The sequence below is a fragment of the Bidens hawaiensis genome, unplaced genomic scaffold (assembly GCF_021521415.1).
Source record: "Bidens hawaiensis isolate Kalapana, Puna unplaced genomic scaffold, B.hawaiensis_p1.1 tig00024419_1, whole genome shotgun sequence".
In the NCBI taxonomy this organism is placed as follows: Eukaryota; Viridiplantae; Streptophyta; class Magnoliopsida; order Asterales; family Asteraceae; genus Bidens; species Bidens hawaiensis.
In genome coordinates, this window is record NW_027493844.1 from 167503 (window position 1) to 183321 (window position 15819).

General features: G+C 34.9%; 1 protein-coding gene across 1 annotated transcript; it reads left to right on the plus strand.

Annotated features, from left to right (window-relative positions):
• Positions 1–13504: 13504 nt before the first annotated feature.
• Positions 13505–14065, plus strand: LOC143569173 (F-box/LRR-repeat protein At4g29420-like). Its single transcript, XM_077055146.1, has one exon. The coding sequence runs from the start codon at positions 13505–13507 to the stop codon at positions 14063–14065; it is 561 nt and encodes a 186-aa protein (XP_076911261.1).
• Positions 14066–15819: the final 1754 nt, after the last annotated feature.

Consider the following 15819-nt stretch of genomic DNA (forward strand, 5'->3'; position numbering starts at 1 on the left):
CAAATCATCTATCAGATGTTCGAGTGTTTGAAAACTTCATCATTTAAAAAAAATAAATAGATAATAGGTTCAAAACAAGATACATTCTCATGAGTGATGTCTATATAGAAATACTATATTTATAAAAGATAATGTTGTATAACTAACTTGGAATTTATGTTTATAACACAAAGACGCCTTGGCCGAGTGGTTAAGGCGTGTGCCTGCTAAGTACATGGGGTTTCTCAGGCGTCGTATCATTTTTTATACTTAATAACTTATTTCATTTTATTAATTTTAAGCTTCTGTTTTTTGTTTATTATAAAAGATATACAGGCAGACTATGTTAACGAATATTCTTTTTAAATATTAACTCACATTGAAGGAGGGTTATTGATTTCACAATTATTTCTTCAATATCACTAACAGTTGAATATTTTTCACAAATTAATTGAGATAATAACGATTATTGTTTGATTACTTTGTAATAAAAATATTTCATAATGTTGCACTAGCATATTTGTTTTTATTAAATGTGGAAAATTAATTGAGATTGAGGTGTCTGGTGCTGTTTAGTTAGACTGATGTTTTTAATTGTGTATTTTCAAAGTAAAAGCACATTCGGTGGTAATTTCTTTTAATAATTAGCCGACTAAATGATTTAATTACAATAAAGAGGCAGATAAGCGGACAACTGTTGGAAATCAGGCCCAAGAATAAGAACATGAACGCAAATTTGATCTCAACCAAGATAGATTCTTTCTTCTTTATTATAATTCTTGATTCTTGCAAATTACATAAACCTAACCATCTATTTATAATAAACTAACAACTTGCAAAACAAGACTACTTATTCTATGCAACTAAATAATATTTAATATTCTTACCTTACTAAATAAACGTACCAAAATAAACATAATAAAATACTTTTGCCAAGTCCCTTCAACTTTCGATAACTCGTTTCAAGATTATGTCTCGACATTCCCCCTTAATCTTGAAATCGACTAATTCATTATTCACCACAAAGCTGGATCGTGATCATCTCGAACCAGGTTTGCTTCTTCGTTCTTGTCATCTTTCTTTTCTTCCCACTTGGTGCACTCGTATGCAAAATGTCACACCCCGACTCAGGGCTTGGGTGTGACTCCCGTTAGTTGGTATCCAGTTTTGAAAGTATATCAGAGTTGCGGGTTTGTTTTAGCGGAAGTCTTTAAAACATATATTTCATTTATAAAATGTCGGGTTAGAATACCCGTTTTAATATTTCAAATATCTGCCTTTTTAAAATATGATTATTTTATAATATTATGAATAAATATCCGAGCCATCAGATTACCTTTAATGACTATGTCTCCAATTTTCTATCAGTCCTGCCTGTCAGTTATATTCTTTTCAGTTTCCCTGAAATGTGGGGGAAAAATACGTCAGTACACAGCCGGTGAATGACACTGACTCAATAATACCAGTGTGTAAACAATAATAATACATTTGTGACAATACTCATTAGGCACCCAACTCAATTGGGTTAAAATTACCCTAAATACATGTACAATTAATCATATACACAATATCATTTCTCTGATGAGTCCCATAGACTACCAGAGGCGTGTTTGATGATATGCATGGCCACGGGGAAATCCGAGTCACCATGTATGTATGGATCCAGACACATGTATACTCTTAATTTGAGTATGCCCGTTTCTCATTATTGTAACACAAAGTTTTAAGGATTCGTAAATCCTATGTAAACAGTTCAGACTCTAAAAGAGTTGTAAAAGGTTGAGGCGTATTCACCTTATATGATTGTAATCAGTTTCTGACACTGATTCCTGTATATTGATCAGTTTCGGTTACTAACCCCTGTCTGTAAATCAGTTTCTGTTACTGATTCCTGTTTCTATTTTCAGCTTTCAGATTGATTGATTGGCTGTTATCTCGGACCTATAGTATGAGTATAAAATTTGTATAAATATCTAGATCAATGATCTAGCTTCAGACCCCGTAGTCTGTTTTTGTATAGCTGTAACCTTGATAATTTATTTGTTTGTATAAAACATGTGGACATTTAGTCCCTTTGTTTATTTATTAATTATATATCAGGTTTCTTCTTCAGGAAGAAACATTTATACCTGGTTTCTTCTTCAAGAAAAAACATTTCTTTGTCTATAATCTGTGAATGAATAGTATATTTCTTAATCGTTAAGAAATACTATTTTTAACTATACCCTTTGTATATAAATGATTACGTTTCTTAATCATGAAGAAACAATAATTTAACTATAACCGTTGCTTATGAAAAGTTATATTATGCTTATCAGTAATCAAGGTTCGGGCTATACCCCCGACTATGGTCTAAGCTATTATAATAATAATATAATAATAATTTAATCAGAACCCCTACCTCGTACGAGTATTTGGAGTTAAATGCCTATGACTGATTGAGCGGCACCTCTAATCTATATCGCGTACTACACCATAAACCATCAGAGCTTCGGAGCTTGGCACGTTCCACAAGGTCGGCACGCAAACCAAGGCTAACTATGTGTGTGAAAGTGGGTGTTTGAGGTGTGGTTTGAGAATGCCGTGAGCCTCCCCTTTTATAGCCAAAATTAGGTACCATCGCATAGCGTGACGCCGCAATGTTGAGATGCTGCCACGTATTGACACGTGGCACCGGTTGCTTAATGGGGTCATCGCGTAGCGCGATGCCCCTTAACCCTTGGTCATCGCGCAGCGTGGCGCCCCCCTTTTTCTGATTTCTGGGAAAGAGCATCGCGTAGCGCGGTGATACTGTTTCTGGGCTCATCGCGTAGCGTGATGGGTCCTGGAATATGATTTTTCACTTTTGATCCTTCGTCTTTGATAACTTGCCACTTCTTGGTCATACTTCCATTTTCCAAAAATAATAGAGCGCCCCCCTTTTTTCTGATTTATGGGGAAGAGCATCGCGTAGCGTGATGATGCTGTTCCTGGGCTCATCGCGTAGCGCGATGGGTCATAGAATCAGATTTTTCACTTTTGATCCTTCGTCTTTGATAACTTGCCACTCCTTGGTCATACTTCCATTTTCCAAAAATACTAGAGCTGCCCTCGGCGATGCGAGCGTGCGAAATGCAAAGTGCGCCATCAAAACGCCACATTACGCCCCTCGCCCGTGTCCGTGTCCGAGTCCGTGCGCGTCGGGTGCTTCGCACCCTCCACTAGGACTATGGAAAGTGGTTAGCCACATTAAAACATTTCTATGGAAACTTGCTTCCTTATAAAGAGCTTCCATTTCTTTGTTTGTTTCCATGTGGGATGAAAATTCTATTCTTTATTTATACCCATGGGGAATGCTTCCCTTTTCTTTCATCTTTCCATGTGGGATGAATTTTCCTACTTCCTTAAACATAAGATGCTTAATTTTTTTTTCTTATCTCATTTTTCCCATTACTTGCCTTTAAGATTATTTTTAATCCTTCAACTTTCAAGGTTGACAACTTTAACCCAAAAATAAATATGGGTTTTTCCTAGATGTTACACAAAATGACCGAGTTTGCCACATTCATAGCACCTAACCCACTTTTGTCTTTGTTTCCTTGTCCCATGCCTCTTCCACGTCCTCTTTTCCTCTATCAGAACCTCTTCCCCTACCATGGTTTTGATCACCACCTCTTCTCTTTCCATAGTGCCAACTTTTAGGGTCATCAACCCTTGGATTACTTGAACTTCCTAGTAGTTTCTTACTTTGATCATTCTCTTCTAGTTCATAAAGGGCTCTTAGATGTTCTTCAAAGGTCTTTATCCTCCCCACAGCTTCTTCAAAAGGCATACTATCAATATCTGAATATTGTTCCTTGGAGGCTATGATTGGTAGGAATTTCCTAAGAACAAAATTAATTAGCTTCCTTGCAATCACCTTATCTTTGAGATTAGAACTGAGAGTTTTAAACTTTGCTCTCATGCCACTTAACTTGCTTGCAAACTCATTCACGGTGTCGTTCTCTTGCATCTTCAACGTCTCTAACTTGTTCCTTAATGTTGATAATCGTGCTTTCTGAACCCGATGATCTTCTCTTACACACAAACCTTAATTAATTCCCACACTTCTTTTGCACTCGGGTATTGTGAAACCTGCATCAAGATATCTTTTGGTAGTGTTTGAAAAATCATTGCTCTTGTTGTAGCTGCTGCTTTATTAACCATCCCCCAAAGACCATAAGCCTTCAAGATTTGTTCCATCAAAATTGCCCACATGGTGTAGTTTGTTTATGTCAACTTAGGGCGTTGTAGGGACACATTGCCTTGCTCACAAACCGGTCCAACTTCTTTGTCCTCTGACATGCTTTATTGCTCTTGCGGTTTCTTGCTTCGTTGTTGCTTTCTTGCTAACGATCTTGCTTTCTTTCTTGCTTTAACTTGAAAACGAGTTTCTTGCTCTAGCTTGAATTCTTGCGATTCATTCTTGCTCTTGCTATAACCCGAACTGGGTTTCTTGCTCTTGCTTCTGATCAGATGATCAGATTACTTGCTCCTAACTTGCTCTGGCCAACTTGCTAACCAGTTTTCTTGCTGAACGTTCTACTTACCAACTTGCTAATCAGTTTCCAGCCTACTTGCTAACTGGTTTTTCTTGCTCCTGACCCACTTGCTAATCAAGTTTTCTTGCTACAATTGCTGATTAGATTTTTCTTACTGCTTGCTTACCATGAACTTGATTTTCTAACACATGGATTCAAGAAGAGCCCGCTGCCTTCTTGCAATTAATCTGCTACTTTTGTATAAAAAAAAACAAAAGAAAATTATTTATCGGCACTTGCTTCACCTTTTGGAGTTAATTCACCAATTATTAACTTGCTTGATTGCTTTCGATCGATTGCAGCCACAAATTTGAGGCGCTAGCTTCCTAACTTGCCCAAATTAATACTTGCATGCTTCTTTCTTCTACAGCCTATTGCCTTGCATGCTTCCTTTTTTTCTTTTCTTTTTTTTTCTTCAAACCGTGTCTTCAAATTTCCAGATCCTTAATTCCGGTCTTTCTTCTTCTCTATCTCAGCTTGCTTTGAACAAGAATATCAAGAGCATAAAGGCTTTGATACTAATTGCTGGAAATCAGGCCAAGAATACGAACACGAACACAAATTAGATCTCAACCAAGGATAGACTCTTTCTTCTTTATTATAATTCTTGACTTCTGCAAATTACATAAACCCTAACCATCAATTTATAATAACTAACAACTTGCAAAACAAGACAACTTATTCTAGGCAACTAAATATTTTTTTAATATTCTTACCATACTAAATAAACATACCAAAATAAGCATAATAAAATACTTTCATCAAGCCCCTTCAACTTTCGATAACCCATTTCAGGATTATATCTCAACAGCAACTAGCTGTGCCGCCAGTCCGCCACCTCTTTTTAAATGGCAAAACAAATCCTACTGAAAACAAAGTTTACGGAACACAAATTTGAGGAATCAAGATAAATCATAAAATCTCAAAATGTTAGCGAGCTGAATGCTTAAGGTAAATGATTATATTTGTTTGATATGGTTTTTGTTAGCTTATAAAATATTATATATTTACATATATGCTATAGTGATGCAAAGAGCTCAACTTTAAGGACATCTAATTGTATTACTTTTGAAACCAGAATCATTTTCTCATCTTCTGATTATGTCAATGTAGCCTATTGATGTGTACATACAAACACTATAGGGCTGTTCATTATAAAGGGGCATTGTCACATAGTAAACGAGGCTTCGAAGCCCTTCTCTAAAATGCTAAACTTTGGTTTAAAGCCCCTTTACCGCCCTATTATATATATATGTATGTATGTATGTATGTATGTATGTATGTATGTGTGAGAAAGTGAGCCCCCCCGCTCCCTCTTGAGCGCCCCTTGCTGAGCGCCCCTAGCGGTGTTCAAGCCCGAAGACACCCCAACCAAGCCCCCTTTACCACCCCCATAGCGACCTGTCTTACTGAGTATGCAGCCTACAACTTAGTTCATAACCAGAAATTAAATAACTATCACCAAAGTACTTCATAAAAGATGCTACATATTTCATGAATTGTGCTTTTATCTTTTGAATACTTAAGTTCATATTTGAAAGGTATATTAGTTTTAAATAATCTTAACTAGTACGTTTTGGTTGCTGCCGTATCAACTAACGAAGTGGCTAGTGACGGTCTCACATTTTAACATGTTTGCTTTCAGTGATCCACAACTAATAAAAGCGTAACTCCGTTAGTCTCTGATCGCCGTAAAAACGTTTTCGGCCAGAAAACTCAACATTTTCGTCCCAAACCTTTTTGAAAATTGATTTATAAAATATAATAAGACAAAATAGTTAGTAGTTAAAAGAACAAAATTTGCCAAGTAAAAGTTATTGTTTTAAGATTTTGTATGATACAGATAACCATAGACATGTTTGCACTATGGTTTGCTTTAACAAACTGTTAGTTTACACAACCCAAATTATAATCAATATAAGCCTATTTAAACATTTCAGATACAATATATTATTGCAAGTAATTCTCTATATTATACAGAGTAGTTATAAGTGGTTGTGAGTGGAGATGATAGAAAAACTTTTATTCATGAGTAAATTTAAAGACCCACTGTTTACTCTATAATTTTTTAAAGTTTTTTGAAAGTGTTTGTGAGTGGAATAGTTAAGAGAGAGATAATGTAATGATAAACGTATAAAAAATATTATTTAATTAAAAATGAGAGAAAATTTGTATTACTTTTTAATATAATTATAGAGATAAAGATAGAGATGCCCTTTAAAATGTAATTTTACTAAAGACAATTGTTTTCTGGCAACCCAACAATTTTAAGTATTCTCATAGAAGAGCTTAGTGGGATTAAGGATGGCAAAAAAAAAAAAAAGCCCGAGTCTGATGGGTATAACCGAAAAAATTCTTAACAACATATTTTTAATTAAAATTTGAATCTTATGGTCTACAATTAAAGTTAATAAAAAATATAAAAGCAAAATTACATTTTCTCTCTCCTAAAAAAATGTTTAAAAGTTAAGAAAAATTATAAAAAATTACGAAACAAATTTTTTTTTTCGATGTTTTGTATTAAATGTATCATATATTACATATATGTAAAAAAAATAAAAAAAATAATGTTATATAGAGTTTTCATGGGTTTTCTCAACTCAAATGAGTTCTCATTCTATACATACCCATAAAGTATATATATAAAAAATTATAATGATATTATTTATTTATATGGATTGCATTATATTTTAATTTGTAACTTGTATGTAATGAGTCCAGTATAAGACAAAATTTCAATGTTTTTAAAACCGTGTTCGGCCTGTTCGACCGGTCGGACCGGGATTCGGTCACCCGACCGGTCCGGTTCGATATAGTTCACTCGCTTCTCAAAAAACCGGTCGGTCGGAATCGGTTCACCGGTCCGACCGCAAAACCATACCGATTCAACCGGTTGGACCGGTGAATCAGACCGGTTCAACCGCTTTATTATGGAATTCTTATATATTTTTCATTTAACATTTTTTTTTCATAATTTTTTAATTCGGCCAGTCCGACCGGTTGAACCAGTGAACTGGTAACCCGACCAGTTCAGTATCCGATCCGGTTATAAAAACGCCCGGCCCATGTGGTCATTTGATGACCAAGGCGGTTTAGTAGTTTTGGAACCAAAATATAAATACTAGTTGTTTTCTACTTTTCTTCTTCATAATCGATCATGGACTCGCTCCCTGAGTCTCTGCTTCTCCAAATCCTAACCCACCTCTCTAACTCAGCCGACGTTGCTCGGTGCCGAGTCGCTTCGAAAGCCTTCAACACCGTATTCCCATTCCTCTGATCCATCAGCCTTGCATGTCCAATGAAGTGGTACACCAGTGATGATAATATAAGCTCTATGAAAGTTGCGAGTTACAAGTCGGTGTTTCTCGGCCTTGTTTCGACGTTAAAAACTGTTGAATCAGTGCGTATCGGCCATCCACAACCTATGCTTGCTATTTTGCATTGCAGGGATCCCGAGCGGGAAGATTTCTACCTTGAAGATGATGAGTTTGTTAACAAGTGGATGCCTAGGGTTTCCGAATCGTTGAAATCGCTTTCGATATATGGTCTAGGGTACGATAGGGATCGAATATTTTGCCGTTGATCTCTAAGTATTGTAAGTTCATTAATTACTTGGCTAATTAGGAAATCATGCATTGCATGTTGTTCGTGCTCGTCCGTTAAGTTTTTGTCAAAAAACGAACGGCTCAAAACACTTTACTGAATGATAGTTTGTTCGCGTTCATTCGAGTTCGTTCATTACTTTTGTAAACTATGGACACTAACAAACATAAATAAGCATAAACAAAATCGTTTATTATTAATTTAATGCACATGTAATTATTTTTATATGTTATGAGAAATAATTAACAAGCTGAAGCTTGGAGGCGTTAATTAAGCATGGGTCTAAAGCCCTTGACTAGTTTCGCTAGTCCACGGGTCGGCCCTGCTAGGGTTGTAAAAGCCCAAGTTCAGCTATTTTCGAGCTCTTTTTCTAAAGCTTAAGCTCGGTTTGTAAGTCTTTTTTTCAAGCTCGAGCTCATCTATTATTTATTAATTAATTTAATACATACTTAATTATTTTTATATATTTTGAGAAAACTTTAACAAGCCTAAGCTCAGTTTGAGATCGGTTTTTATGCATAATTTCTACTTTTTAGGGCTATTCTGATTTTTTTAATATTATTTTTGTGTTTAAGTTGTTAGCTTATGATTGATATAAGCTTTTAAAAGGCTTCATTAATTAGTTTGAATTAACCTTAATTTTTATATATAGATTGTTTTAAGTTTTTTAATGCTAGTTTATATATACTTTGAAAAAACTTTAACGAAGCCTTTATTAAATTTGTATTAAATAAATTAATAAATAATAAACAAACTTCAACTTGAAAAACTGACTCATAAGCTGAGCTCAAGCTTTAGAAAAAAAAAACTCAAAACCCTAGCAATTATTCTTGCTTTACTTGTGATTAATTAAGTCATTTTGCAGGTCATAATCTTGCTGATTTAAAGCTCAAGAATGCATGGATGTCTTTGGAAAATTTGAAGCCAATGCCAATGCTAACAAGTTTGAATTCAGTGGCGGATCTTGAGCATCTAGTATGGATGGGCCGAAAGTCACAACCAATTTTTTTCCTACTTCTAAGTTTCGGGTCGGCAATCCGGTTCGGGTTGGGTCAAACAATAATTCCAAACCCTAACCTACCAAATTGAAAGAAATACAAAATGGTGAAATGCGAATTACCGAACCTGGTCTCTACTTGCTTTTGTTAACTGTTTCGATTAATCGATTTCACTCCCACACGAATCAGTTCTGACTTCCGAACCTCAGGCCTCAGCAGACAGCGGTAGTGCCCAATCAATCAATCGATTTCACATCCAAACGATTTCATCAATTCACTTGCTTGCTTCTCAACTTCTGTTTTGACTTATGTACCGAACCTCATAAGTCAGTAAGTCACACAATGGCCATCGCATAACGGAACCTCTGCTTGTTGTTGTATTCGAATATCAACCATATGTTAGGGTTGGATTTTGGGCTTAATGTTTAGTTTTTTTGTTTAAAATTTATTTAGGCTTGCAGTTGGTCTTATAGAGTTTTATTTCTTAGCCTTCCTTGTCACATCCCAACCTAAGGCGGAAATGTCGGGGCGTTATCTGATTGCTCACAGCTTGAAGATACTATCATAATATAAAAGTGACAATATCTAATTAATTATTTTGTTTCAATTATGCACACATTATCCAATTATAACAAGCAATTTATAAATATGAATATAAGCTCAAATAATGTTTATCTTGATTATATCCTAAGGTCTTGTCTACGTGTCCAAATTTCAATATTCAATACAAGCAACCTGCATATGCGTAGAAAATGGAATTTTGTCAACATAAAGTTGAGTGAGAATATCATCAGTTTTGACACAAAAATATAAATAAGCATAACGTGATAAGTGCAGTAAATATAATCAAACCATAAACAAGTATGTAGACCGTTGCCAATCGAATCGGGCGTTGGTCACTAGCAGGAGCACCTACTATACGAATGAATGAATAGTAATCCAATATACGAATGAATGAATAGTAACACAAGTAAGCAAGTAGCACGTATGTTTGATTAAGTCACTCACAATTACACGTATGCATTTGTTTGAATATATATATAGTATGAAATACGGATAGGTACACATATGTCCCCAAAACATTTAGAAAAGTTGGTAAAATAGGGGAATGATAAACTCACCTTAGATTAAAGGCAAGTGGTTAATAATTAAGATAAACGAACTAAAGATTAAGCGAGTTGTCCACTATGCGTCAAATGATATAACCAATTCAGAATCTAAGATTTTAGGATATGATAATATAAGTAAAAACGAACTTTTTGCCGCTGGAATCAATCCAAACGGACGTTTAGAATTCAAGTTATGTTTGTTTTAAGATTTAAGCGAGCTGGTACTGATAGGCCTGTAAATGAACCGAACGTTCGGTGAACTATCATGAACCGTTCGGCGAGAAGTTCGTTTATGTTCGTTTATTTAATAAACGAACGAACATGAACAAAAAATTTGTGTTCATTTAATTAAACGAATGAACATGAACACATGTTCCGTTCGTTCATTTATGTTCATGAGCGTTCGTTTATGTCTGTTTATTTATGTTCATTTATGTATTAATATTAATAGAAAATAATTAAATATTATCTGGATAGGCCATCTGCTTAAAGGTTTTATATTTGTTAATTTGTGTTTATTTAAGTGTTTTCATTTAAGTTCGTTTATATTTGTGTTCATTTACGTTTGTTCATACATGTTTGTTTATATTTATTCAGTTATGTTAGTTTTAAACTAACGAACACAAATGTCCATTTTTAAATAAACGAACATGAACATAAATATTTGTTCGATTAAGTGTCCGTGTTCTTTTAAAGTTAAATGAACGAACACGAACATGCCCTCGTTCTTGTTCATTCGATTCGTTTAAAAACTTTCATTATTCACATTGATGAATGCATCGTTCTCAATCTCTAGGCTCTGCCGATTTTATTTGTGTTCGTTTATGTTCGTGAAGACATTAATTCCCTTATTGAACAAACACGAGCATAAAATCTCGTTCAGTAAGTGTTCGTGAACCGTTCGTGAACACATTATTTACTTAACGAACGAACATGAACAAGGCCTTGTTCGTGTTCGTTCGGTTCATTACAGCCATAGGTACTGACCAGAATTTGAACAGCGAGTCGGAAGTCAGGTTTTGGTCAGTAGCCTTAAAATTATGTCACGAGAATAAAAGTCTTTTAGACCGAACATTCAATCCGACCAGAAGTATGAGAAAACGTTAAGTTAAACTAGTTGACTGATTTGCCCTTTAACGAGTTTTAAACGAATTGACCCCTCAACACCCTTCAACCACCCAAATTGATTGAAGGTTATTGACTAGGGAATGTATATGAATGATTCTTATGTTTACAACTTACCCGGAAAGCGAAAGAACAAAGAGATATGACGAGTCAACGGTCCACACGCATGCAAAGTCAAACGTCTAAGAGTATGTCTTCAACAATAATGCAAAAACCGAAGAGTTTGATGAAGGTTGGAGGTAGGTGACAGCTGGAGACTCCCTCTAGGGTTAGGATCAAGTTTGTGGCAGAGATTATGAAGCTTGTTTATATAGGAATAGCAAAAACGAATCATATTTGGAAGATTTACTCGTTTAGGTAACCGAATAAGAGTTTAATGACCAAATCGATGAAATAAACCAAAAGATTTCGTGCTTGATCAGTAATATAAGAGTATGGACTTGTGTTTTCGTTAATATCCTTTCCTTGGACCTTAATTCCCTCGATTTATGCCTAAAATACGCGATTTGGTTGCTAAAAACAAATTAGGAAACAAAATAAGTTATTTATTGAGAAAATATAGTACAATAACTAACAAAATTTGTTTTGGACACCAAGAAAAAGAAATTAGACTAACTATAACATTTCTTGGAGATTAAGTTTTGTTAATTTAATCGAAAATAGGAAAGAATTTGCAAAATTAGTCCCCGTAGTTCCCGAAAATACGATTTTTAGCCATTTTAAACGATTTTAAAGGTTTCTAAGGATTATTTGGCATGATTGAAAGTTATGGAATTATAAAATAGGTTAAACTATTATAAAATAGGTTAAACCAAGTTAAATACAAGTTTTAATCAGTTCAAAAGATCCGAATTACATTCTTAAATCGGTTTAAACAAATACGAAAAATCCGAGATGTTACATTCCTTTCTCTATCTTAACGTTTATTTCGTAAACGATTTTTCATCTTCGGCTTTAAACAAACTTTACATTTATAAAAATTCAAGGCTGGCCCTGATCAAATAATATGGATGGGCTAGACTCAAATAACTTGGCTGGGCCGCACTCAATACACACACACACACACACATATATATAGGGGAGATTTCAATTAATAACCCATTTGAGTTTTAAGAACTCGAAAGAACTCAGTGTAATGATTTTTTTTTTGAATTTTTTTTACACATGCGTAATATATGTAACTTACATACACGTAAAAAAATTTGAGAATTTTTTACGCACCAAGTCGACTTTTTACACATGTGTAACGGACGTAAAAGTTAGTGTAACCACTTACATATTTATTCTCTCTCATACTTTGACTTTTTTGCCAGATTTAATCTCAACCACATATTCTAATCCATTTAATTAAATGTGTGGCCTAAAATTGAGTTCTTAAGTTCTTAAAACTTAACATGGTTCTCACAATATACTTTCCCTATATATATATATATATAGAGGAGAGATTTCAAATGAAAACCCCTTTAAGTTTTAAGAACTCGAAAGAACTCAGTGTAACGATTTTTTTTTTGACTTTTTTTTACACATGCATAATATATGTAAGTTACATACACGTAAAAAAGTTACAGAATTTTTTACACACTGAGCCGACATTTTACACATGTGTAACGGACGTAAAAATTAGTGTAACCACTTACATCTTTATTCTCTCTCCTACTTTGACTTTTTTGCCAGATTTAATCTCAACCACATATTCCAATCCACCTAATTAAATGTGTGGCCTAGAATGGAGTTCTTAAGTTCTTACAACTCAACATGGTTTTCAAAAGATCCCTCCCCTATATATATATATATATATATATATATTCTTGATTTTCCCGGAAGAAGGATACTACCGAGCGAAAAACGTGATGGGGCCGCGGCCCAGATCGGCCCGCAGAAAGATCTTCTAGTGAGTTTGACACTCGAATATACAAGCTTAAAAGACGACGAACTAAGCAAGATGAATGAATGTTTCCCGAATCTACAAGTTCTTAACTTGCTAGATCCTTCAAAGGTTAAAGATCCCGAGATCCGCCTTCTCAAACTCAAAGCCTGCCATTTGGATGTAGCTGATGCTTTTCTTTCAACTTTGACTCTAATCGCCCCGAACCTCATTACACTCAAAATTTGATGTTCCGTTGTTGCGGCAATGCATATTGAAGCTCCCATGTTATCTCAGTTTCAGCTTCTTATTCAATCTTTTCGACACGGGGGCACATTAACCATCAAAAAGTTTGAGAATTTGAAAACCCTCGTGCTCGACTCTTATTGTCTTGGCTCCGTACTTTCAAAGTTCCCAATCACAAAAACTGTAGAAAACTTGACACTACTGCAGTCGGAAAAATTCGACACTATTGATAAAGGCTCAAAACTAAGCCTAGCGAAGGTGTTCAAGGTTTTCCCAAACGTGAGTTCTCTTTGCATTGACTCAAGTTCTTGGTCGGAACTAGAGGGTCAAGAGATTTTGGATGGGGGGAGGGGATTGAAAACAATTTGCGCTTATTTGACATTGGTTGACAAGTCGTTGACTTTTTCGTTTGTTGCTTCTGTGTTTGACCAATGTGTCGGCTTGTCAGAGGTCTCGTTTCTCATACATCGTGATGTTGATGGTTGTGTATCCGAAAGGTTCATGTCTAAGTGCATGGCTCGTTGGCGCGGGTTGAAGGGGCGATGGGAATATGGAGTTATTATGATCAATATTCTTGGATAACCAAATGATGATATATATCTAACTAAAGTACTATAAACACTTTGTTTCATATTTTTCAATTGTTACCATCAGTGATGTTGCAATACTTTTGTAATTAACTTCATGAGATTTTTATCATTTATATTTTCTGGTCTATACATTTTTTTTTGGCTAAAGGGTATAATCGGCATAAAAAATCTTGTATTTTTTGAATAAAGGTGAGTTTTTGAGTATACCCTTGAATAACTCAAAATATATTCAGCGGTGTGTCAAAAAAATCGATAACGATTAGTGAGTCAAGACTGGTCCATGAAGGTGACTGACAAACACCACGTTTTATATTTTCGTTATATAAGTTGCTAATGTGTTGAATATCAGCGTTTTGACCTGCTTTACATAACAAAATATGAGCCGTCGCAACGCGTGAGTCTCTAACAAGTCATTTATTATTAATAGAATCACAATGATACAAACCCGAAACAGTTACTAAGCAATTTGGTTTAATCTTTTTTTTTTCTTGGTTAAGGCTCGTATCTTAAGGTCTCAAGTTCGAAAATGAACATAAAACATATATAGATTTTATTGGTTTCACAAACAATTTTATATTCCCAGAGCACCATATTCCTCCAAACGATGTAGATTTAATGGGTTTCACATAAAGCAATAACTTTTATCTTTTTTTTTTCTTGGTTAAGGCTCGGGATACTGAACATAAAACACATACAGATTTAATTGGTTTCACAAACAATTTTTTATTCCTAGAGCACCATACTCACTCATCCAAATGATGTAGATTTAATGGGTTTTGCATAAAGCAATGCAAAGTAGGTAGCGTACGCCGTACATTTAATGGTTTCTATAACAATGATATTTATAAAAGGCCCACTGACTTTTATTTCGCTTTTGGCCATCAAAATAGTTGGTCCGCTGCTGCTCCAATACAAGTGGAACATCATTATCATGTCCATGCATTACCATGCCCATTAATTAGCATGTAATTCCAAACAAGAATGTCACTAGGATGCCATGAATTTATTATTTTGAAAGCTTCTATAATGACACCACATTTGACATGCATAGATAATAAAGCAGTAGCAATAACTAGGCTGATGTGTATTGCCCATTGTGATTCACCTTTAGGCATAATCTTCACCACTCTTACTTTAACCACAATAATTCTAGGCTTCCATCAAACTAGATACAAGATTAAATTACAAGATTAAAATATCTAGATTGTCGTGTTTCTTGACAATCTAGGTATTTCATTAGGCTTGGTACAAGATTAAAATTACAATATGCACGTATAAATAGAACAAGATTAGGGTTAATAAACTTAGGGTCCAAGAAAACTAAACGGATATTCCATCCATAGCCTTCTAATGTCAACCCAAAAGGCCTTCATAACCCAACAACTGTTGTCTGCTTTCGGTTCTCCCACAGTATGTTCCAATTCCACATAAACCAAACCCGTTCGGAACCAATGAAAAAGTGTCGCATGCGATTGTTTCCACTAATCCATTAGCTTATAGGGCTTCTTAAAATGAGCTAGTAGTTTGAGCTCAATAGTATATGTTGGATATTGTGGACCAGTTCGGTTAAGTCAACATGGCCAACCGAGTTATAACCCATGAGAGTTACACCTTGGGTAACGAGCATAAAACCGCTTAAACTAGTTAATCGGTATTGGCAATTATTAACGAGATTATAACATATAGTGAACTGAGCTTTAGAGTTAGAGATGAGCTTGGTGCCTGGTTTGGCTTAACTAGTTTATT